The 24620-nt window shown below is 46.5% G+C and overlaps 1 protein-coding gene across 1 annotated transcript in view; it reads left to right on the top strand.

The window, feature by feature from the left end:
- The first annotated feature begins 4675 nt into the window (after positions 1-4675).
- The window catches only part of RAB37 (RAB37, member RAS oncogene family), a 65269-nt gene continuing 45324 nt past the window's right edge, over positions 4676-24620 (top strand). The window contains exon 1 of the mRNA XM_068978013.1: positions 4676-4747. Within this exon, the coding sequence (XP_068834114.1) occupies positions 4676-4747 (72 nt within the window). The remainder of the gene's footprint in view (positions 4748-24620) is intronic.

The following is a 24620-nucleotide window of genomic DNA, read 5'->3' as shown; positions in this document are numbered from 1 at the left end:
ATCAAGGGCTGAAAGAAGAAACTCGGAACCACATGCCCCAGCAGAATTCGAACACCATTTCCCAGCAGAAGGGGGCTGGACCCAGAGGCAAACCTCAGAAAGGGGAATAAGCAGTTGGCTGGATGTGTAACGTAGTTGCCCCTCTGGTGTGAGAGTCCCTGTGCAAATAAATACTTCCTCAGCATACGGAGACAGCTGTCAACAAAAACCTAATAGTTGATCTAAGAAAGAAACAGATATTTGTATTTATTTACTTACTGAAGGATAATTGTTTTACAGAATTTTGTTGTTTTCTAACATCAACAAGAATCAGCCATAGGTACATCCATGTCCCCTCCCTCCCATCTCCCTCCCCATCCCACCCTTCTAGATTGTTACAGAGCCCCTGTTTGAGATACTTTTATTCAAGACAATCTAAGGGGATTTCCTGGGTGGTCCAGTAAGCTAAGACTCTGCACTCCCAATGGAGGATGCCTGGGCTCAATCCCTGGTTGGGGAACTAGATCCCACATGCTGTAACTAAGACTCAATGCAACCAAATAAAATAAATGAAATATGTATTTTAAAAAAAAAAAGACAATCTAAGGATTTAAACCCAGGAGTCAAGTCTTTCAGAAAGCTCTGAGAACTGATATATATGTTTTTGAGACAAAGGGTTGTACCTCAGATGATGTATTTAATGGTTCATACAATCCAGATTTGCACGTACAAAGCAAGCTGTGGATCATCATGATCCCTTACAAAATTACAAGGAATGCTACCTTCTAAGGAGATCGTTGCAAATGCGTGACACACACTGTAGGGGAGGGAGGAGACCAAACAAGCAGACAAATAAGTCATTTTTTTTCTTACCTCATCATAAAATGAGTTTTACTTCATTGCAGTGTAAGAAAATGTCACCTCTAAAAAATTTAGACCAGAGAGCCCCATAAAATGAATCACTCTTCTGAGATAGGTCTGCAGATATGTAAGCGGATAGGATTGATGGGGGTCCCCAGAGGAAGAGAACCAAACACAGCTTTCTTGATATAAAAAGAAGTCATTTTGAAAGAGACACGTGTACCCCAATGTTCATCGCAGCATTGTTTACAATAGCTAGGACGTGGAAGCAACCTAGATGTCCATTGGCAGATGAATGGATAAGAAAGTTGTAGTACATATACATAATGGAGTATTACTGAGCCATTTAAAAGAATGCATCTGAATCAGTTCTAATGAGGTGGCTGAAGCTGGAGCCGATTATACAGAGTGAAGTAAGCCAGAAAGAAAAGCACGATATAGTATATGAAAGCATATATAAGGAATTTAGAAAGATGGTAACGATGACCCTATATGTGAGACAGCAAAAGAGACACAGATATAAAGAACAGTCTTTTGGATTCTGTGGGAGAAGGCGAGGGTGGGATGATTTGAGAGAATAGCATTGAAACATGTATATTACTATACGTGAAACAGATCACCAGCCCAATTTCAAAGTATGAAACAGGGCACTCAAAGCCAGTGCATGGGACAACCCAGAGGGATGGGCTGGGGAGGGAGGGAGGAGGGGGTTCAGGATGGGGGACACGTGTACACCCGTGGCTGATTCATGTCAGTGTATGGCAAAACCACCACAACACTGTAAAGTAATTAGCCTCTAATTAAAATAAATAAATTAATTTTTTACAAAATAAAAAAGAAGGCCTTCTAAGCTTAAGCCAGCTTGTGATCTAAGGCTGGCCACAGTACCCTTGCAGAATGAGTCTCATTAATAGTTAGTGATTTCAAGAGGAAAAAATAATGTAAGAAACATTAGCTATTACCAGCCCAGGGAGATAACTTAACCGTATCAGAGACACTATCAGTTACGAAGACCCACCAGTTCTGTTTTGAAGGTAAGGTTAGCCTAAAGCACATTCTTGAGCTATTTTGCAAGATCCAAACCCCCTAAAGCAATCAACCACCAGACCAACCGGAACCTAAGGAATAATGATGCTGATCTTTGCTGACCATTCTGTCTTCAGTCAGCTAGAGCCTGGACCCTGTCTATGCCCCAACTCTACGCTGCATTCTCCTCTACTCAAGCCCCTTCATGAATAAATATGTACCCTTGCTGTGCTGTGCTGTTGCTGCTACTTCAGTCGCTTCAGTCGTGTCTGACTCTGTGTGACCCCATAGACAGCAGCCCACCAGGCTCCCCCGTCCCTGGGATTCTCCAGGCAAGAACACTGGAGTGGGTTGCCATTTCCTTCTCCAATGCATGAAAGTGAAAAGTGAAAGAGAAGTCGCTCAGTCGTGTCCAACTCTTCGCAACCCCATGGACTGCAGCCCACCAGGCTCCTCTGTCATTGAATTTTCCAGGCAGGAGTACTGGAGTGGGGTGCCATCGCCTTCTCCGGTGCTGTGCTGTACTCAGTTGCTAAGTCATGTCTGGCTCTTCTACGACCCCATGGATTGTAGCCTGCCAGGCTCCTCTGTCCATGGGATTTTCCAGACAAGAATACTGGAGTGGGTTGCCATTTCCTCTTTCAGGGGAGTTTCCCAATCCAGAGATAGAACCCAACCCAGGAATCCAACTCACATCTCCTATGTCCCCTGCATCAGCAAGCAGATTCTTTACCACTGAGCCATCTGGGAAGCCCAGGCATCCTTAGCTTAAAATTTTCCCAATTTTGCTGTTTGGGGAGAAACTGCTTTGGGAAAGACCCCCTGGTGTTCTCCTTATTTACTGCAAGTAATTAATCCTTCCTTCTCCCACCCTTTGGCTTGGTTGTGTCTTTGGTTAGACACTCTCCCAAGAGGTAAATCCAGTTTTCAGGTAACAAAGTTTCTTGCCAATGACACTTGAGCAGCTCCAAATATTAAAAACATACCAATCAAAAATGTAATTTCTGTGAGAACAAGGTGTTTTCAAAAATTATCATGTTGATTTAAAATGTTACAAAAAGGTCCAGAAGGCATGAAGCCCAGAAAAATAGGTTGGAAATCAAATTTCTGTTTCTTTGGTTGGTTTTACAGTTTAAAAAGAAAGAAATATTTTTTACATAGTTGTCTCATTTACTCCTCACAAAAACCCAATGAGATAGGCACAAACTGTTCTACCTATTTTACAGATGAGAAAACATATGCTATCCCAGAAGACTTGCATGGTTTGGTTAAAGCCACCTACCCAAAAAAGAAATTGAAACCTAGAAGTAAAATGTACCCTTTTAATCTTAGGCCTGGCCCTTTCCTTCCATATTGTATTGTCTCTAGAAGCTGGTGGTGATAGAATTTGTGTCTAATGAGGTAGTTGCTTGCTGAATGCCAAAGTCATCATACGAGGATAACCTCTGACATCACTTCTCAGCTCCCAGTTCCCATAGGGGTCAACTTCATGTTCACTTTTTCAGGTGGTAACAAAAGCCTGCAAATTGCTGGTCCCAGCAGCAGGACTTTCCCAGTGTTTAGGAGAAGTAGACAGAGTTCTCATCCCCTTGTCCAGAAGGCACAATAGCTAACATTTTTTGAGTTCCTAATATGTGTCAGGCACCATTCTAGGCTCCTTATGTGAATAAACTTATTAAAACCTCAGAACAACACCATGACGTAGGTACTATTATTATTTCCACTTCATGGAGGCTTAGGGGAAGTTAAGTAACTTGCCGAGGTTACACAGCTTATCATTTTCAGAGTTGTGATTTGAACTCTGGAGCCCGTACCCTTAACCAAACAACCCTTCTGCCTCACCCAAGCCAATTGTTCTTAAGTCGGTCAGCCGTGTCCGACTCTTTTCGACCCCATGGACTATACAATCCATGGAATTCTCCAGGCCTGAATGAATACTGGAGTGGGGAGCCTTTCCCTTCTCCGGGGGATCTTCCCAACCCAGGGATCGAACCCAGGTCTCCCCCATTGCAGACGGGTTCTTTACCAGCTGAGCCCCCAGGGAAGCCATCATTTTTCAGAGTTATGATTTGAATTCTGGAGCCCAAACCAAATAGCCCTTCTGCCTTTCCCAAGCCAAGTGTTCTTAAGTTTGGGGGAGGGGGACATACGCATTCTAGAGAGTGTAATTTAAGCTCTGGACCCTCTCTGTAGGGAAATGCAGGTAAGCAGAATTGTGCAAATTATTTCAGAAATTTCAGGGACCCCTCTGGGCCCTCATCTGTCGACCGCATACATCTTGTAGGGAACTGTCTAGAGATCAAAGAGAAGTGGCTCCAGCGCCGCTGGGCTTCGCCTCTGCAACCGCAGGAGGAGAGCTGAGCTGCGTGGTGTGACGGGGATGTTCGGTCACTAAAAATCAGGAACGGTGAGCTCCCGGGACCACAATGCCCTGAGAACGCAGCCGGGACGCTGAGATCCCGGGATCCGGTAGCTGAATGCGATTCGCACTGACTGCCGGCTAGACTGAAATCTTCCATCTCTCCCAACAGCCTGGAGTCACGAGACAGGGGACGGGATCTCAGAACTCTGGCCCTGGGCGCGCAGGGACGGTATCGCTGTTCCTGGTGCTGAAACACTGCGGTCGCGGAAGGGAGAGGCCGCCTGCTCTTAAGGTACCGCGCCGCAGCGGCTGCGGGAGCTGTCCAGTGCTGAAACGGATGCGGCAGGCCCGCCGGGCTTAGACCCGAGCCTGCTGCACCCCTAGGAGACCGGACGGAGCTGACGCAGAGCGCTGGGAGAGCGGGGAACAGCGGGCTCCAAGCCGGGAATGGACCTGCAGAGACTCGACTCCTACCAAGGGGGAGCCGGCCCTGACTTCCATGAGCACGTCCTGCATAAGGTAAGGATCTCCTCGGGTCACCCCCACCACCACCCCCACCCCCGGCTCCCATCTCAATCCTGGGAGAGGGCGCCGTCACCAGTTCTCTCTCTTCTCTTGGCTTTGGAACTTAAAGGGAAACTAGACCGTTTCTGTGAGCCTGGGGGATCCTTTCTGCCTGATGCTGTTTGTTACTTAAAACAGATGCGTGTACACGGGGGAGGGGCCGCCGCCAGAGGTTCAGATCGTCAGGGGCTTCATTCATTCATTTAAATCACTTGGATCCCTTTCTCACATCCTCTCTCCTGACTCTCAACCCTGTGACCCTCAAGAACCTTTGCATTCCATAACCCTTGTGGAAGGGTACATTGTTCTTCCACCCTTGCCTCCCAAGCTCCAGTCCCATTGAGTCTGGTGGTTGTGGTCAAATACCCGAATTCCTGGCCAACTTGGCTGAAATTAAACATCGAAGTGGTCTGCAGCAAAAATAAACTGTTGTTTTCAAACCAGACTCCCTTGCACCTCCAGAAACCTGCCCTCCAGCCAGGACTCACTCATAGCTTCCTGAAAGTGCTTATTTCATAGCTCACACTCACCCCTTGCTTCTCTCATTCAAGATTTTTATATAACTAAGTTATCAGTAACATAACTAAATTATCAGTAATGTAACTTATCAATAACATCCTCTTGAAGTGGATTGTTGGGGAAAAGTAGCAGCCTCTCTCTAGGCAACACTTTTCAATTCAAACCCATCAGTCAGGACTTCCCTGGTGGTCCAGTGGCTAATACTCTACATTTCCAATGCAGGGGGCCTGGGTTCAATCCCTGGTCAGGGAACTAGATCCCACAAGCTGTAACTAAAGTTTCCTGCATCCACAACTAAGACCCAACGCAGCCAAATAAATAAATATCAGTTTAAATCACTGTGAATAAGCAGAATATATATTTTTCCATAAGAAGTCACCATTGCTCCTCATCTCTTTCTCTGCCTTCTTCGTTCAGCCCTTTTATTTCCTGCTTTGTTAACACTGGTTTATCTTTTAGTCCCTGAAAGGCGGCACATAGTCCTATACATGGAGATTTTTTTTAATCAAGGTATCACTCTGAAAATTCCATGAATGTAAGCTTTGAAGTAATTTCATCCACTTCTGTTCTCTACTATACAGTTGTTGGCCTTCCCACGTTATGTTAGTGGTAGAGAGCCCACCTACCAATGCAGGAAACATAAGAGATGTGGGTTTGATCCCTGGGTCAGGAAGATCCCTGGAGGAGGGCATGGCAACCCACTCCAGTATTCTTGCCTGGAGAATCCCATGGACAGGAGCCTGGTGGGCTACAGTCCTTAGGGTCACACAGAGTTAAACACGACTGAAACCTACTAGCATCCATGCATGCCTACCAGTTGATATTTGAGGAAACTCAAACCTGGAGTGGTAAAGTGACTTGCCCAAGTAAACAAGGTAGTGAATGGCAACATGCTAAAAGCCAGGAATTATATTAAGTCTAATATTCTTTTCTCTCTATAAGTGAAGTCCACGGACCTGCAGCATTGACGTTACCTTAGAGCTTGTTAGAAATGTGACATCTCTGGCTCCACCCCAGACTTGCTGAATCTAAATATGTATTTTAACATGATCTCTAGAAAATAAATATGCACATTAAGCTTTCAGATACTGCCAGGTGCCACACTGGCTATTTCTGATACAAATTGTAGAAAGCCAACTATGAAGAGAAGAGGGTCTATAGATTTGATGAGTCCAGTGACTTTTCCCTTTAGGCCCCTGAAGCTCTAAGGTATAGAGAAGAAGAAAAATGCTTAACTTCCCCAGTTAGGAAGTTTAAAAACCACCACTGTTTGAAATAAACTAGAATAAGGTCTGTGTTCTTAGAGGTGGTGAATCTAGCCTCAGTCAAAAATGCATGCAAACAAAAGGGAACGTAATTGCAAATCAATTACAAAAGCATCCTAGTGACTAGATATATGGGTCTCTCCAATCCATCCTATAAAGATATAAATATCCATTTAAAAAGCTTTAAGACTTGGTGGTCCAAGTTTCAAAATTATTGATCATGTATGGTCTTTCCCACCTCAGTTACCCACACAGGAAATCTAGGCTATAGCCCATGAGAACGTTCACTTCCTTTGGGTTTATTGATTACCAAATTGGAAGGGAGCCTATTCCTACAAGTTCCAATACATTTGAAGACAGGTGTCTACTTACCACCAGTAAATGCTCAATATCTTCAACTTGGTTGTGAGCACCTTGAGGGTAGAAGCTGGCCTTAAACCTTCTGTGATACCAAACAGGGTAACATATGTGGGTAGCAATTTTCCTTTTCTTATAATACTGGTCACCTCCTCCTAGTATTATTTTATTATTGTACACGACTTCTTATTGTGATCCACTTAGAAACCTTTTTGTAAAGGGACAGGGTATCAACATATTTGTATCATTTTAAACTTTACTGTGTAACAGAGTCCAAGGAATTCCTGTTGGTTCATTATAACAAATTGACTATAGGAGGGAGGGCTCCCTTCCAACATTAATTGCTAGGGAGGATTCTTTTTAAATAAACATTTTATTGAAGAATAACACATACAAGAAAAGCTCAAACCATATGTCTTTACCCTTATGGGTTAGCACAAAGTGAGCACTTCTGTGCAACCGCTACCAAAATGAAGACAGAACATTACTGGGACTTCCTTGGAGATCCAGTGGTTAAGAATCTGCACTTCCTGGTTTCCCTGGTGGCTCAGGAGTAGGGAACCTGCCTCCCAGGGCAGGAGACAAGGGTTCCATCCCTGATCCAGGAAAATCCCACACGCTGTGAAGTAACTAAGCCTGTGCTGTAGAGCCCTCCAGCCACAACTGCCGAGCCCACATGCCACAGAGAGTTCAGCGCATGCACCACAGAGCCTGTGAACACCGCAGCTGGAGAAGCCAACCCAGTGAGAAGCCTGAACACCGCAGCCAGAGAGCAGCCCCCACTGGCGGCAGCAAGAGAGAAGCCGCCCAGTAGCAAAGACAGCACCGTCAAAAATAAGCAAATAAATTTTAAGAAAAAGGAATCTGCACTTCCATCGCAGGGGCACGCGTTCAGTCCCTGGGCAGGGAACTAAGATTTCACGTGTCACGCGATGCAGCCAAAAAGCAAATTTAAAAAAAAGGAGAAGAACCTTACCAGCTTCCCAGAAACGACCCCCAACGTTTTTCCCACACACTGCCCCCGTCCTCCTCCCCAGAGGTCACCTTTTCAGAGGGTGAAGTATTATTTAATGTTTTGACAGAGCTACTAAATTTTATGTAGGATAGTCCTAGAAACCTGCCAGAGAAAAGATTTTGCTGTATGGTGGAAAGAAACCCCAGACTTGGAATCAGACCAGACCTTGATTTGATTCTGAAAGACATCTGTGAGCCTTATTTTTCTTATCTATAAAACAGGGATAATAATACCTGGCTTGCTGAGGGTTTGCTTTTTTTTGAGTGAAAATGTTAGATTACATAATGTAATATCTTTATTTATTTATCAGGTGTATAAGAAAATTCAATAAATGGTTGTTATTAGGACACCCATCTTGAGGTCCAGAACAACTTCAGTAGGTGTCGCGCTGGGTCTCACCTAACATGATGAAGCTTCATGAGAAAAGCAGCAGCTTCATACACAGAAACACACACAGACATTTCACAGACACGATCCCAGGGGACTGAGCTGACACAGCCACCTACACAAAACTCCTGACTTGTGTGTGAATATCGCAACCCTGATTTCCTAAGGCGAACATCTCTTTTCTCTGGGAGGTGAGGTATGGGACGCTGTTTCACCAAAAGTTTTACTTTCGTTTGAAGGATTTGTTAACAAAAGAAACTGCTTGTTACGCACACATAAACAATTCCAATATTTAATAGAGGCTTATTTGACTTAATTGCAATATGCTGTCATTAAAAGAAAAGAAATAGAAACAACAGACAAAGGTAACAGTCTATACATCACCAAATCAGGCCCACCACCTTCAACCAGACTTGAAAGCCCTGGGAAGTCCCTCACTGACAGCAACCTGGAATCCCAACTGGGAAAGGGTCTTCCCAGGTGGTGCTAGTGGAAGAAGCTGCCTGCCAATGAGGGAGACGTGAGAGATGCAGGTTCCATCCCTGGGGTGGGAAGATCCCCTGGAGGAGGGCATGGCAACTCGCTCCAGCATTCTTGCCTGGAGAACCCCGTGGACAGAGGAGCCTGGAGGGCTGCAGTCCGTAGGGTCGCAAAGAGCTGGGCACGACTGAAGCGACTTAGCACAGCACAGCACCCAGATGGTGCGTCCAGCCCATGGGTAAGACATCAAATTGCAGTTTGGGGGGCCTCTTGTTTGTAATCCCAGATCCCAAACTGATATCATCATCAGTTTGTGTGCAAAAATGCATCTCTGGTTTAACTTTAACTTTTACAATGCTGTTTATTTCACCTGGTGAGTCATAAGACTTCTTAGATGTGGGGAGAAGGGGGGGAGTTCTGGCCAGATCCTCAGGGACTTAAGAGATTCCAAGACTCACTCCCTTTCTTATCTAAAGTGTCACCTGACTTGCTGTGCCCGCAGGCAGGCCAGGAATCTAGGTAGTGTCCAGGTGGGTCAGAGGCCTGCTCCCCTGCTTGTGAAGCCTGAAGTCCTCCATTTTAATTTCCCTAATGGATACAATGAGACCTCTCATTAAAATTCACTTATCTGAAACACATTCACCAAGGATCATCAGCCTTGGATGGCCCCCGCACTTAACTCATCCCAAGAGGTGAAGGCTGAACCAAATGAGCCTGAGAAATTCTCAGAATATTCCTTGAGTCTGAGCTGGGAGCTGGGAACTGCCTGGAAGCAGAGTTCATCCATCATATGCTTGGAGATTTTAAATAGAGTTGGTGTTGTTCTCACAAATCTGAATATTTGATGCAGCTAAATAATTTAAAACATGTAAACAACCCTGCTCCTCTTTCCATCAGAGAACTCTCAGCCCTCTCTTGCTATCAGTGCAATCTCAGGAGCCACCAAAGGCAGCAATGTGAGTTAAGGGCTCAGAAACCTTCCATGCTGGGTTCTTGCTGTGCCAGGGCCTGACTATGAACTCTGGGGAAAGAGCGGGGGCAGCTTTTACCCCAGATGCTGGTGAATCAGGACAAAGAGACTTCAGTTCAAGAGCTCGCTTCCTAACTCACCATCCCCAGTGCTACGATGAACACCCACAAGCCAGTTTTGTTTCAAGAGGAGCAAATATTTAATATACTAAAGTCAGTCTCCTCCATAGCACCTCAGCAAAACCAGCAACCGGGGAGGGGGAAGGGAGGCATAAAGACATGAACTGTCCATCCATTCATGCAGGGCTGGTCCTCATTGGGGAAAAATGAAATTACTAGGGAAATAAAATCAATAGGTCCCTGTCCTACAGGATTCCCATTCCTTCCAACTCTGCCCCCGACACCTCTTCTACGTGAGTGGGACACGGAAGCAGGTCACCTCTCCTCCCCTCCCTCCTCTCTTGGGCTGATCTTTCACATCCCTCTCGTACGTTTATCTCCCTCAGTAGTCCACGTGCCTCATCTAGTCATTCAGCAAACATTTATGGATCATTTCCAAAGGGTGAGAAACTATGATGAGTGTTATAAAGGATGCATACACATAGGCACACACACACACAAGCACACATACACTGAAACTAATTCCCACCTCCAGCAAGCCCTGGCCCATGATACATACACACAAACTGCTATAATACTCAGGAGGGTCTCAGAGGTGCCCTAATAAAGGTCTGGGAAGATAACAGGGAGGTAACTCAGAAAGAAATGTTCACTTCTAATCTCAATTTGAGGCTTCTCGCTCATGGCCTCTGCTTGAGAATTAATATCTAAGAAAGGCAGAGCTCTATACACCAGCCAGCCTCCCTCCCACAAGGCCACCACACATTCACCCTAGACAACAATCTGGGTTCAGTGGTATTTTTCTTCCCTATCAGAAAATTTTATCAGAGGAAGACAAATCAATCAGCAAAAGACCATACCAGCTAATCTGTCTCCTTCTAACCATTCCTTATCCCTCGGGGACATTTTTTTCCCATCAAACAAAGTTAATGAAACACAAATTGGTGGTCAAAGAATCTGATTTCACAGAAAAATCCATGCCTTGGAGGTGAAGAGATTTCACTTTCAAAGTTCATCATCTCAATAAAGTGGTTTTAAGAAAAGAGAGGGAAAAGGAGAAGGAGGAGAAAGAGAAGGGAGGAAGAGATGGAAAAGGAAAGAGCAAAAGAAAAAATATATTAAAAAATGAACGCGCGAGAAGACTAGGTCCAACTCTTGCCTGATTTCCAGTCTCAGCTCGGAAACAAACAAGAAAGCCTAGAAAGATTAGCTTTCCACTCCTTGTAGGATATTTCCATTTGCTTGTTTTCCTCTCTTGCTCACTCTGGAGACCTTCCAATAAACAAATGATGTGTATGTTACATCAGTAACAATCTCTGACCATCTGGGACTCCTTGGGCTAATCTGTCAGTCTCGCCCAGATCCCAGCTCAGCCAGCTGGCTTGGGGAGGGATGCTGGCTGGTTCTGTTGGATAAGCTTAGCAGGAAATGATCATGACTCTGCCCAACCTCTCCAAGTCATTTTCCAAAGTCTCAGGCTTCCCACTCCAAACACTTCTGCCCTCTAATTTAGAGTTCCTGGGACTGTTTGTGAGGAAACATCTGAAACTCACTAGTGTTGCTGTGCTAGTGATCCTCTCGTGAGCTGTTCTGGGAAAGGACTGGGCCATCTCCCTTCATCTTCAGGGCAGGAAATCCAGCTTTGCTGGAAGTAAACAGCCAGAGGTGAGCAGCAGGGTAGGGAATTGTGGAGCTAGACACGTGAAGTGGCTCTAAGCGTCTCCCAGCATGTTTCTTGTTTCCAACCTCCTCCCAGACAAGAGGAACAATCCCTGGAGATTACAAGCAATGATGGAGATCACAGCTTCTTTGCTACCTAGCAGAGAGCTCAGGAAATGCACCTCCCCAACTGGAACAGCCCTGGACCACCCTCCCATCTGCCAGGAGAGGAAGCTTTCTAGGGGACAGCTAAGAGAGCTCCAAGACAGCAGCAAGCAACAGACAACAGGTCTGGACACCTTAACCCCTGACGGCACCCGTCAAGGCCTTCCAGAACTTGTGCCACTCGTGACGTTAGCGAGGTCCCAGGTGCTGCTTGCTCAGTCCCTTCAGTTGTATCTGACTCTTTGCAACCGGATGGACTGTAACCCGCCAGACTCCTCTGTCCATGGGATTCTCCAGGCAAGAATACTGCAGTGGGTTGCCATGACCTCCTCCAGGGGATCTTCCTGACCCTGGAGTCGAACCCGTGTCCCCTGCATCTCCTGCATTGCAGGCGGATTCTTTACCCACTGAGCCGCCTGGGAAGCCCCTAAGTGATGCCGTGAAAATAATGTAACTGTTGAAACAAGCAGAGCTCACAATTCCCCAAGCAAATGATCCTTATTTCCCTGACCTTGATGCCAAAGTCTACTCCCTCCCTTCTCATTTGCATTTCTGCTTTTAGCAGACAATTTTTACCCATTAACATAAAGGTATCTTTTTAATAGTGGTGCTTCTGTAAGCCCCATAGATACGCTTTTATGCATCTTGAACCAAGTTCTGCTTACGTTCGTCTTTCCTTTTGCTTTCTAGCCGTCTACCTACCCCCAGCTACCAACAGCAGAAACACCACCCCCCCACGCACACACACACACACACACACACTCACAAGGCACAGGCAGGCCCAGTGATGAGGTGTTCTTATTTCTTGTTTCTTATCTTTTATTGCCTCTCAAAGGCAAAGCAAACCTTTCCCCTCCTCCTCCCTCTGCCATTTGAATTTGCAACCGCATCACTAACAGCAACTCTGCTATTTAAAAAGCAGCTCTGCCATGTATCAGAGCAATACCCTCAGGGGACAGTCAGGAACTGGCACCAGCTTATTCCAGCCTCTCCCAGCTTCACACAGAGAAGCCTCTTAACCTCTGGGAGGGAGTGAAGCTGCTGGTACAGACTCAGAGCCTCCTCCAGCCCCTGAGGTACCCCCTTCCTCTGTGGGGAGCAGTGCCAAAGCTCCTCTTTACCCACGTTCTTCCCTCTTCTCTGCTCCCCTTCTCAGGTTTCACTAGGCTAGGAACTAAGTATTAAAATCATCTGTACGGTCAACTTAAAAAAAAAACACAACGTGGCTGTTATGAGTTAAGTTTATTGGGGACAAAATGAGGACTCCAGCCCAGGAGACAGCACCGCAGATAGCTCTGAGAAACTGCTCCAAAGAGGCAAGGGAGGAAAGGTCAGTGTATATGTGATTTTTGGCAAAGCGACTATTTAGTCGCTCAGTCATGTCTGACTCTTTGCGATCTCATGGACTGCAGCACTCCAGGCTTCCCAGTCCTTCACTATCTTCAAACTCGTGCCCATTAAGTCGGTGATGCCAGCCAACCATCTCATCCTCTATCGCCCCCTTCTCTGCTTGCCCTCAGTCTTTCCCAGCATCAGGGTCTTTTCCAATGAGTTGGCTCTTCTCTTCGAATCAGGTGACCAAAGCAGCTTCGGCTTCAGCATCAGTCCTTCCAATGAATATTCAGGATTGATTTCCTTTAGGATTGACTGGTTTGATCTCCTTGCTGTCTTCTCTGCCACCACAGTTCGAAAGCATCAATTCTTCGGTGCTCAGCCTTCTTTATGGTCCAGCTCTCACATCCACACATGACTACAGGAAAAACAGTAGCTTTGACAATATGGAGCTTTGTTGGCAGAGGGGAAACACATGCGATCAAGCACATATTTTTCCAAAAGGTTTCTACTAGTCTCGTGAGGCCTTCGCTAGTCACGAGGAGCGGTCATCATGATGAAGGATTTCAGTGCTTTTCTAGATATGAGGACGTATAAGAATTGGGCTCATAAAATCAGCTCCTGATAATATCTGAAGACCTGTCCGGCCAGTTTTTGCAGAGCACAGAGTGCCTCATTCCTGCTCTCCACCCTCAACTCCTTCAGGGGGTGTTAAAGGTCAGCAGCTGCAGCAGCTCTTGATTTAATCTTTGTAGAGGTAGGCGGCAAGCACGCATGGCAAGAGCCAGTCTGTAGCTGACAGCATACAGTCCAGAGGGACCCCGAGAGACTAATAATTGTTCATTATAAATGATAAAAATAAACCCCTGGTTCATTTGTGGAGCATTATAGTTTAAAAATAAAACTTATAATACATTCTATGACACTTTACTTTTGCCCCATGCTTTTTCCAATAGATTGTATTATTAGTTCCATATGATAAATAAGGAAACAAAAGCCAGATTTAAAAAAGAAGTTACTTGTTCAAGGTCACAGCAGGTAGGCATTATGGAAATTCAAATAGTAACAGCAGATCCTATAAAGCACAGATGAACCAGGCACTGTGCTAAGCTCTTAACAGCCTTCAACCCTAAACAAACCTATTTTAGTCTCATTTTACAGATGAGTAAACTGAAGCACAGAGACATTAAGGAACTTGCCTAAGGTCACACAGCTAATTAGTAGCAGAGCCTAGATTCAAACCCCAACAAGCTGGAAATGCAAATGGATGGATTCAGCAGAGGGCAAAGGACTTCACCAAGGGGATCACAGACTGTCATCTCTTTCAGGTGTTGACAGGGTCCCATGTGTGGCCCCAGCTCTGTAGGATCAGAGACCCAGTTTTGCTCACTCAGTCAAGAGTGGATTCATCTTAAAAAAAAAAAAACAAAAAAAGGCATTAAAAATAAATGCCAAAACATGCACACACACAAATACACAAAAAAACCCAACGGACCCATCTTTCCAGGCAGGCTTGTGTTAATCAAACTCACAAAACTGGTGTATTGTCCTGGATGTCAAGCCATGTTACAATCAGGGGATGGTTTGCTAAGCATGAAATTCAGGGAAGATAAAAGAGAGGGAGACCTGGAGAACTCAGACGCTGAACGATGTCAGGATGATGCGGTTTGCTGGCTGAAAGGACGGCCTCAGTCTACGGCTCCCTCGGCCCTTTCTACCCTCGGGCCCTCTCCTCGCTGATCTCTCCCTCCCTCGGCTGTGTTTAACTGTGACCCAGCTCAGGCAGGCACTCTATTCTCCCCAGATACCCAGTTTCCTGCACCCCTTTAGGGACCACGTGCCTCTGAGCTGGAGCATGCCCTGGACTTGAGCTGGCTGTGGGGAGAGAGGAAGGTGGCCAGGGCGGGGGTGCGGGATGCTTCCTCTTCAAGAGTCTCATCATCCCAGTGGCACTCACAGTTGTGGACCCACAGCTCTGCCTCCGCTCTGCTCAGGGGTCACATCAGGGCCTTAGGGATCTGGGTTTTAAGGGCGAGACCCAGAAAGAGACAAAAGGGGATTGGGGTCCTTTCCTTATACCCCACCACTGTCCCATTCCACATGCCCCCCTTGAAAGTGGATATGCTTGATTGAGAATCTTGAGAATCGATTCAGCAAACATTTGCTGGGCACCATTCGTGTCTGAGAGCCCAGGAACAAGACCCGTTGCCTACCCCAAGGAGCTGAGTCAGGCAGGCTGGGCGGCTCAGCGGGCTGGCTCAGAAGACTCAGGCCATATCTGACTTTAGCCCAACATGGACACACGGATATTGGTGCCCATGAAGATGTCCTGAAGTTGGGGACCTCTCGTCTCACATGATGGGAAAATCAGAGGACCAGGTCAAATGCTTGTGGCAATCTCAGGGTGCCAAGTTTGGGGTCCTAATTCAGTGACTCATCTGAAAGGCTGTAATATCCACACCTCCAGGAATGAGCCCACCTGTGAAGCTCAGAATGGCTCCAGGCACCCAAGACAGGAATCTCTTCAAGTCCAATATTCAAGAAAGGAAGGGTTTCTTCTGAGACATGCCCAGAGCAAAGATGCATGGCCCAAGCATGGCAGAGTCAGATTCAGAGAAGCAAAGCTGGTACCCCTCCATCATCATCTCTAAAGATCCAAGTTAAAAAAAAAAAATCCAAACTCAAAATTGCCAAGGCCCTGGAGTTCCCTGGTGGCTCAGTGGTTAGGAATCCACCTGCCAGTGTGGGGCACGTGGGTCCAACCCCTGGTCCAGGAGTTCAGATGCTGCAGAGCAGCTAAGCCTGGAGCCAAACTACGAAGCACTCACTCCAGAGTCCACGAGCCACAACTCCGGAAGCCCGCAAGCAACTCCTGAGCCAGCGCAGGAGCCTGGAGCCTGTGCTCAGCAACAAGAGAAGCCACTGCAATGAGAAGCCCCGGGCACCGCAATGACGTGCAGCCCCTGCTGGCTGCAACTAGAGAAAGCCCATGCAAAAACAATGAAGACAGTGCAGGCAAAAATAAATACATAAAAAGTCCTAGAGCTGATGCTCATTGGGCTGAGATGGGTCGATGTCACCCGTGAAGGTGGAGTTAGTCCCACCCATGCCCTAGGGATGGAGGGTGGAAGAGAGCATCTTCCCAGGAGAATGGGGGTGACGTTAGCTGTGGGCTCTCCATGCAATGACAGATGCCCCTATGGTAATCCCAGTTGGACCACAGGACCTTTTCAGTGTTTTAGCGAGAAGGGACTGGAAAAGAAATGAGCTGAACTTGTCACTCTCCCACCTAACTGGCCTAGTTGTGTCTCATTCTTGCTGTTGCTGAAGACTAAATCGTCCAACTCAGTTTCTTAACGACCAGACTCAGGAAATGAACTGACGTCACCCTCTAAAGGGACTGGTTTATTGGGGCTGTAGAGCCAGACCTCACCCTGGGGGTGGGAGTAGGTTTTCCAATGGAGGAGGATGACCCAACTTCCAATCTCCCAGGAAGGAGGCTGATGGGGGGTGCGGGGGGCAGGGGGAGGCAGGGGATGAGGATGCAGGCGGTGACGCTCAGGCTGGAATGGAGGGAAGCTCTTCCTTCTCATTTTGGGGTCAGAGTCAGATGGTGTGAAGAAGCCTGGATTTTTCAGGGGGGAGGAGGTGCGGTGGGGCATGCTGTGAGCAGCCCATGGATTCTAAAAAGCAGGTGAAAATGAGCCAAATGAGGCCAGCTTCATGGGCATGCCACCTGGGCCATCACACCAGCCCCACACCTGGAAGGGCCCTATGATGGGCTTAATACTCTGCTGGTTTAGTATTGGTTTAATACTAATACTCTCCCCATCTCGAGACTTAATTTTTTTACGAGGAGCCCCATATTATTATTTTGTGCTGAGACCCACAAAATCCATAACCATCGCTGCTGTCAAATAGGACCGCCTGCAGGGTCCGAGCCTAGGTCTCTGCAATGGTCCTGAGCTGTTCTCTGGATGTGCCCTCCTTTCTTTTGGCCTCACCCCATGCCTGGCTTCAGAGGAGCTGTGAGGAGCCAGAGAAAAGTGATCTTATGCTCTGGGCCAAGTGGCCAGGAAGTGAGCTGTATTCCTCCCCAGGGCCAGCTTTTTAAAGAAATAAAAAGCCTTGAAGGAGCCTTCCCTGGGGCCTGGGCAGCAGCTCCTGGGGGACCTCTCAGAGACAGCTGGGGTTGGCTGGACAGACGTCAGCGAGGCCCAAGCTATCACACACTGGGAACCAGAAGGTCACTTCGGTCGCTCTGAGATCACAGGCTAGAGGGCCTGTGGCCCTTTGGTTAAAAACCATCTGGCAGAGGGATGAACAGACCCCGAGAGACATTCTGTGATCGTACAAGGCCACCCAGCAAATAAGTAAGAAACAGACAGAACCCTGGGGCTTCCGTGGTGGCCCAGTGGTGAAGTAAGACTGTGCTTCCACCACAGGGGGCACCGGTGTGACCTCTGGTTGGGGAGTTAAGATCCCACATGCCACGTGGTACAGCCACAAAAAGAAAGAAAAAGACAGAACCCCAACCTTGGGGCTACCCAGACACCATTGAAAAGTAGGTCTGGTGCAATGAGTCCCAGGAGCAACATTATCCCCTGGGGGATTTGCCTCCATAAAAACACAACTGCGAAAGATAAACAAGTCCTACTGTGCAGCACAGGGAACTATATTCAATATTTATAATCCATAGGCCTCCCTGGTGGCTCAGACTGTAAAGAATCCGCCTGCAATGCAGGAGACCTGGGTTCGATCCCTGGGTCAGGAAGATCCCCTGGAGAAGGAAATGGCAACCCACCCCACTGTTCTTGCCTGGAGAATCCCATGGACAGAGGAGCCTGGTAGCTACAGTCCATGGAGTCACAAAGAGTCAGAATAATCTATAATGATAAAGAATCTGAAAAAGAATATATATATATATAACTAAATCACACCTGAAACTAACATAACTCTGTAAGCCAACTGTATTTCAACAATTTTTTTTTTTTCAATTTAAATAGCCAGCTACAGGATAACAGCCACAGGAAAGCACACCAAGGTTTGCTGACACCAAGATGGCTCCAGGGAAGAATCTCCTTCATTCGCCTCCACTTTCACTTCTCTTCTCAAGTCTCAGCTATTTTTAGGGGTTATCTCTCTGCTGGTCCTGCTTTCATTTGCCACGCGACAGGCATCAGGGTGTTTCAGTGGGAGGACAAGGGCCTCCAGCGTTCAGTCCTTCTGCTTTCGTGGCTTATTACCAATCTTGCAAAGGCAACGTGAACTTTTCAAATGAGTACATCGCCTGAACTTTGCAACTCCTTCCAGTGACCAGGGGGCTGGCACTGGGCACCGTGGATGAGACCTGGGGTTGTGACCTGCTACTTCCTTGTCACAGAAACCCTCACCGTCTCTTACAGAGGGCAGTATTCTGCATGGGGTTGCTGGAAGGAAACTTGATGAGGCTGCCCTCCCAGCCTCACCAGATCCTTAAAGAGCATAAAGGCATGGTCAGGCGTTGGCTTGTGGCTTTATTGAGGGAGAAAAGTTGTATTAAGGTAGGAAGGGTTGTGCGTAGATTTGTTAATTTAGTACAGAATGCTGCATAATGAAGACCAGCTCCTCTGATGGCTTTGGTAATTAACATGAAGACAAGGAGAGTGGGTCAGGGGCTGTGATAGAAGCGTACAGCCACCATAGGCAAGCACAGTCTTCCTTGGAAGAAGCAAAAGACAATGAGCTGAGTGGTTTCAGTGGTAACACTCCATTTCTTCCCTAGGATGGTGAATAGGGAGTGTTTGCTTCCCTATCCTTTAAAACAAATACACGTCTTATGTAGACATATAGTCTGCACCAAGTATGTCATTAAAACTTGTTGTCCAGTCACTAAGCTGTGTCCAACTTTGCAACGCCATGGACTGAAGCACACCAGACTTCTCTGTCCTCCACTATCTCGCAGAGTTTGCGCAAATTCATGTCCACTGAGTCAGGGATGCCATCCAACCTTCTCATCCTCTGCCCAATAAAACTTAAAATGAAACAACTGATGGAGGTAAGGATTTCCCTGGCAGTCCAGTGGTTAAGATTCCAAGCTCCCATCGCAGGGGGCATAGGTGTGATCTCTGGCCGGGGACATAAGATCCCACATGCTCTGTGTCATGGCCAGAGATAATGAGAATAATAAGGTAACAAACAGCGGGACTAGGGGTACCTGGGTTTGTGACTGAAGAAGGAAAGGGTGATGGGGAGGACGTGGGAGGTTTCAGAAAGTCCCCAGGGTGGAGTTTTTATTTTGGAACACAAGATAAGACATCCCTCCTTTCTGCTAAGAGTGGCTTTTCTATCACACAGAAGTTCAGAATGTCTCTTCTCTATTTCTGATCCTTAGGAACAGTCTTGAAAGTGAAAGTGTTAGTCATTTCAGTCGTATCCGACTCTTTGTGACCCTGTGGACTGTGGCCCACCAGGCTCCTCTGTCCATGGGATTCTCCAGGCAAGAATACTGGAGTGGTTAGCCATTGCCTTCTCCAGGGGATCTTCCTGACCCAGGGATCAAACCCAGATCTCCTACATTGCAGGTGGATTCCTTACAGTCTGAGCCATCGGAGAAACCCCAGGAACAGTCTTACCCCCCTCCCTAACTCCGAAACCATTCTTAGAGGTTCTTCAGTAAAACCAGGGTCCGGTCACCTTTCGTTGGTGCTGGAACTACACCCATTCAGGAAGGGGCCGTGTGAGTTTGTTATCGCAGTGGATTATTCAGGGAAGGGCTTATGCTGAGCAGGGGAATCTGAGGGACTGAAGCGGCTCTTTTCCCTGCTGATGTAAGGTCACAGGGCCCTCATGAGTGACAACCTTAGCGTTCAAATGAATAAGTTACTAGGAGGTTTTAGGGGGATGCTGAGCTTCCCAGGTAGCACTAGTGGTAAAGAGCCCGCCTGCCAGTGCTGGAGACATAAGAGACGCGGGTTTGATCCCTGGGTCAGGAAGATCCCCTGAAGAAGGGCATGGCAACCCACTGTAGTGTTCTTGCCTGGAGAACCCCATGGACAGAGGAGCATTGTGGACTACAGTCCACGGGGACGCAAAGAGTCAGACACGACTGAAGCAACTTAGCACGCCTGTGCAGACCATGTGAGCACCAGCCCTTGACAAAGCATTAGTCAATTCGTAGGAGATTTATATACAGAAATCCATGTTGGCCCAAAGTCACCAATTGTCCTCATGGGAAGCACTGCCTACTGTTCTGATTTGGGGCACTCACATGTCCTTTCTTTTATGAAACTATGGTCATAACAGATGGTTTAGTAGAAACTGTCTTAACTAATTCTTTTTTTTTTTTTTTTTGTGGCCATGCCCTAAGGCATGTGAATATTAGTTCCCCTCCCAGGGACTGAATCCTATAGTGCAAGTGCCAAGTCTTAACCACTGGACCACTAGGGAAGTTCCAAACCAATCCCTTTCTTAATCAACTTATTACAGCAACTAACACCTTTCAATCTCTTGGTGGAAATACTGTCTTTGTGCCTGTGGCAACGGGTAGATTCTCTTGAAGTTTCCCTTGCTTCTGCTCTTCACGCATCACCCATTGAGATACATGTTTAACAAGAGTCAACTGCATCCAGCCCAAACCTGTTTAGGCCGGTCATACCTGTGAATTATAATTATGCAATTTGATGAATTCATCCATGAACAAACCAATTAAGGGTATAAACAGAAACAGCATTGACCAATGGCAGGGAGTGTAAACAAAAAAAGTTATTTCTACAAAATTGAGGCGACATCCCTGACAATCCTGTGATTAAGACTCCAAGCTTCCACTGCAGGTGGCCTGGTTGGTTCAATAACCCTGCAGGCTGTGTGGTGCGACCAAAGAAATTTTTTAACTTTATATATAAATAAATAAATCGAGTGTTTTAGAAAGACTCAATTAAAGCATATCATTTTTTAACAGCAAATTAGAAATGAGGGAGAAGACTGTAAAATATTCATAATGAAAGCATACAAATGAAAAAGGATTTTGCAATCAGATTGCTTCATCAGTATCTGCAATGTCTTGCTCTATGTCAGGGAAACTGGAACTAGAAACTCCAGGACCAGGCAATGTGTGTAGTTTGTGCAGAAAAGGCGATTAATCCCTTTTTCTTTTGCAGCAGATTCATCAGCAAAGAAAAGGCTTAGATCTGCATCTTGACACTGTTAATATCCAGTGATGACACATTTAGATATTTTGAGCCAAAGAAAGCATTTAGAGAAAGAATATATCTTTTGTGTGATTCCTTGATAGAACCAACTTTTCCAGTAAACAGACCGTTAACAATTCCAATTACACTGGGTAAAAATACACCTACTTGGTAAGATAAAAGCCTGACCGCTATATCAGTCCTTCCTGGTCTAAAAAGTTCTTATATGTGAGGGACCGTCCTGGTGGCCCAGTGTTTAATTCTTCTGCTTCCAAGGCAGGGGGTGGGGGTTCCATCCCTGGTCAGGAAGCTAAGATCCCACATGGCCCATGGCCAAAAAAACCAAAACATAGAAAAGAGAAGCAATATTGTAACAAAGTCAATGGAGACTTTAAAAACATAGTATGCTTCTTAACAAGTCTTGCCCTTCTTTAAAAAATAAAATAAAATAAAAAATCACTGATGCATGAAATCAACTGATTTTAGCTGCCTGGCCCTTCCAAGATCCAGTGGCTATGAGCTCTGTTTTCAAAGTATCCAACAAAGGTAGCCTGCAGCACCACTTCAGTCTATATATATATATATATTTTTTTTTTTTTTTTTAACTTTTTGACCATGCTATACAGCATGTGAAACCTTAATTCCTCAACCTGAGATCAAACCTGCGTTGAAAGCACAGCATCAGACTGCCGGGCAAGTTCCAATCCAACGTATATATATTAATGGCATATGACTCTCAATTGACTCTCAGAAGGGCCCGGTCCATTCAGAACAGACCTGTGGTTGCGAAGGAGGAGGGAGGGCGGGAGAGGGATGGACTGGGGCCTGAGGTTAATGCAAACTCCCACAGGATGGGCAAACAACGAGGTCCTGCTGAGCGGCACAAGGAGCTGTATTTACTATCCTGCGACAAACCACAGAGAAAAGGATATTTTAAAAGAATATATATGTATAACTGAATCACTTTGTTGTACAACAGAAATTAACACTGTAAATCAGCTATACTTCAGTTTAAAAAAAAAGAAAAGTGGCGGGGGCAGGCTCTGTCTTCTGAAAGCCAGAAATACACATGTATTCTCAAAAGGAGACTATCCAAACCCTCCAGTGTTTTATAAAGTGGAATCTTTAAATATTAATGATTCAAAAACCAAAGGAGGGAAACTCCAGCACCATTGTCAGGCTATAAATAACTGGGAACTCAAACGGAACTGAGTGCTTAAACATCTTGGAGTTTGTCCTGACAGAGTGTGCTTTCCTGGGAAATGGTAACTGCTGCCCTCACTCGGGCCAAATGAGCCTTATCTGAATTTTCTCTCCCTTGCAACCAAGGTGTTAGTCCAGAACCCAACGTCTGCCCCAGCAAAGTCTCTGTGGAGCAGCCGGATACGGCTGAGACAACACCAAGATGGTAATCTCTAAACATTAAGAAACGGTTTCCTTCGGCCCTCTTGCACATGTTTGCCTCCCTTCCCCCACCCTGACCATTTGCCCAGCGTGCTCAGGCTTGAACAAATCGGGCTGGATTCAAGACAGATTCCTGCAGTCATGACCCAACCCCGGATGAACCGAAGTGCCTCCTGTGAGGACCGCCACTCAGAAGTCCTCTGCCTGGCTAGCTATAGAATGGACTGGACAAAGTTTACAAATATCAGGGCCTAGTCAACTCCATCTCTAAGGACACGAAAAGGTCCCTTTTCAGAATGCCATCCATCCAGATGACCGGAATCTGGGATAAAAAAACTTTATATCCAGCTATGTATCTGGTAGGTGCCTATTTTAAAGGCTGACTGAGGTAATTAAAAGTTAGATGGACAGGAGAAAGGCCAGTGAGGACAGAGCAGGGCAAGTCAGGGGAAGAGTAGCCAGAAAGAGGGTCCTGGGGCAGACCCAGATCCACGGGTCCCTGGCCCCAAGCAGAGAGTGATCAGGCCTGTGCTTTAAGGAGATCCCTCCGGCTGCTGGGAGGAGGATGGACTCGGGGCAGAGAACAAGAGGGACTCCAGGCCAGGGACTGGACTAATTTGGTAACCATGGAGATGACGAGCTGAGGCAGGAGTCAGGATTTCAGAGAGAGTGGGGTTGGGACCCTAGAATAGGGCAGTAAGTCTGGCATCTGTAATATATACATTTTTTAATTTGGCTGTGCTGGGTCTTAGTTATGGCATGCAGAGCTTTGATGTTTAACCGTGGCGTGTGAACTCCTAGTTGTGGCATGTGGGATTTCATTCACTGACCAGGGACCAAACCCAGACCCGCTGCGTTGGGAGCTCAGAATCTTAGCTACCGGCCCACCAGGGAAGTCCCAGTCCAGCATCTATAGATACTCACTGACTATCCCTGTGTGAGCAACTGTGTACGCACACACACACACTCACACACACTGTCCTCCTTATACACAGAGTCCAGGTGGTGGCCCAGACTCTGGACTCTGGAGCCAAAATTCCCAAGTTCAAATTTCAATTCATCACTTGCTAGGGGTAAAACTTGGTACGTCACTGACCATCTCTGTACCCAGATTCCTCGTCTGTAAGGTGGAGACAGTAATGAAAGCATCTTCTTAGGGCTGTAACAAGGAGTAAATTAGTTACTGCAGGTAAAGCACTTAGGGACGAATGCCTGTCACAACAGTATATTTTTCCTATTGCTCCTGGAACAACTTACCACAAACACAGTGGCTTCATGAAAATAATAATTTATTCTCCTGTAATTGTGGAGGCCAGAAGCAGGAAATCAGTCTCACTGGGCTAAAGTCAGGGTGTTGGACGGGCTGACTCTTCTGGGCGCCCCAGAGAAGGCTCCGTTCCTGCCTTTTCCAGCTCCTGGAGGCTGTGGCATTCCCTGGGTCCTGCCCATATCGTCCTGACCTCTGCTCCTACCACCATCACCGTCTTCCTCTCTGTGACCCTCTCACTTCCCTTCTATAAGGACCCTTGGGCTTATACTTAGGGCCCAGCTGGATAACCCAGAATAATCTTCCCATCCCCAAATCCTTGACTCCATTACATCTACACAGTCCCTTTTGCCCCTGAAGGTAATGTTCCCAGGTTCTGGGGATTTGGATGCAAATAACTTCAAGGACCATTATTCAGTCCACTGTTCATGATCAAGTGAAAGTGTGAGTCACTCAGTTGTGTCCAACTCTTTGTGACCCTGTGGACTGTAGCCTGTCCACGGGACTCTCCAGGCAAGAATACTGAAGTGGGTTGCCATTCCTTTCTCCAGGGGATCTTCCCAATCCAGGGATCAAACCAGAGTCTCCAACATTGCGGGCAGATTCTTTACCATCTGAGCCAAGAGGGAAGCCCACCACCCATGATAAGCAATAAATAGAAGTGAATTACTGTTATTACCATTATCATCCTGCTTACTCCTTCAGCAGCTCCAGATTGTAT

The sequence above is a fragment of the Capricornis sumatraensis genome, chromosome 8, assembly GCF_032405125.1.
Source record: "Capricornis sumatraensis isolate serow.1 chromosome 8, serow.2, whole genome shotgun sequence".
NCBI lineage: Eukaryota > Metazoa > Chordata > Mammalia > Artiodactyla > Bovidae > Capricornis > Capricornis sumatraensis.
The sequence above is the reverse complement of the archived record's forward strand: the minus strand, read 5'-3'. Positions and strand labels throughout refer to the sequence as shown.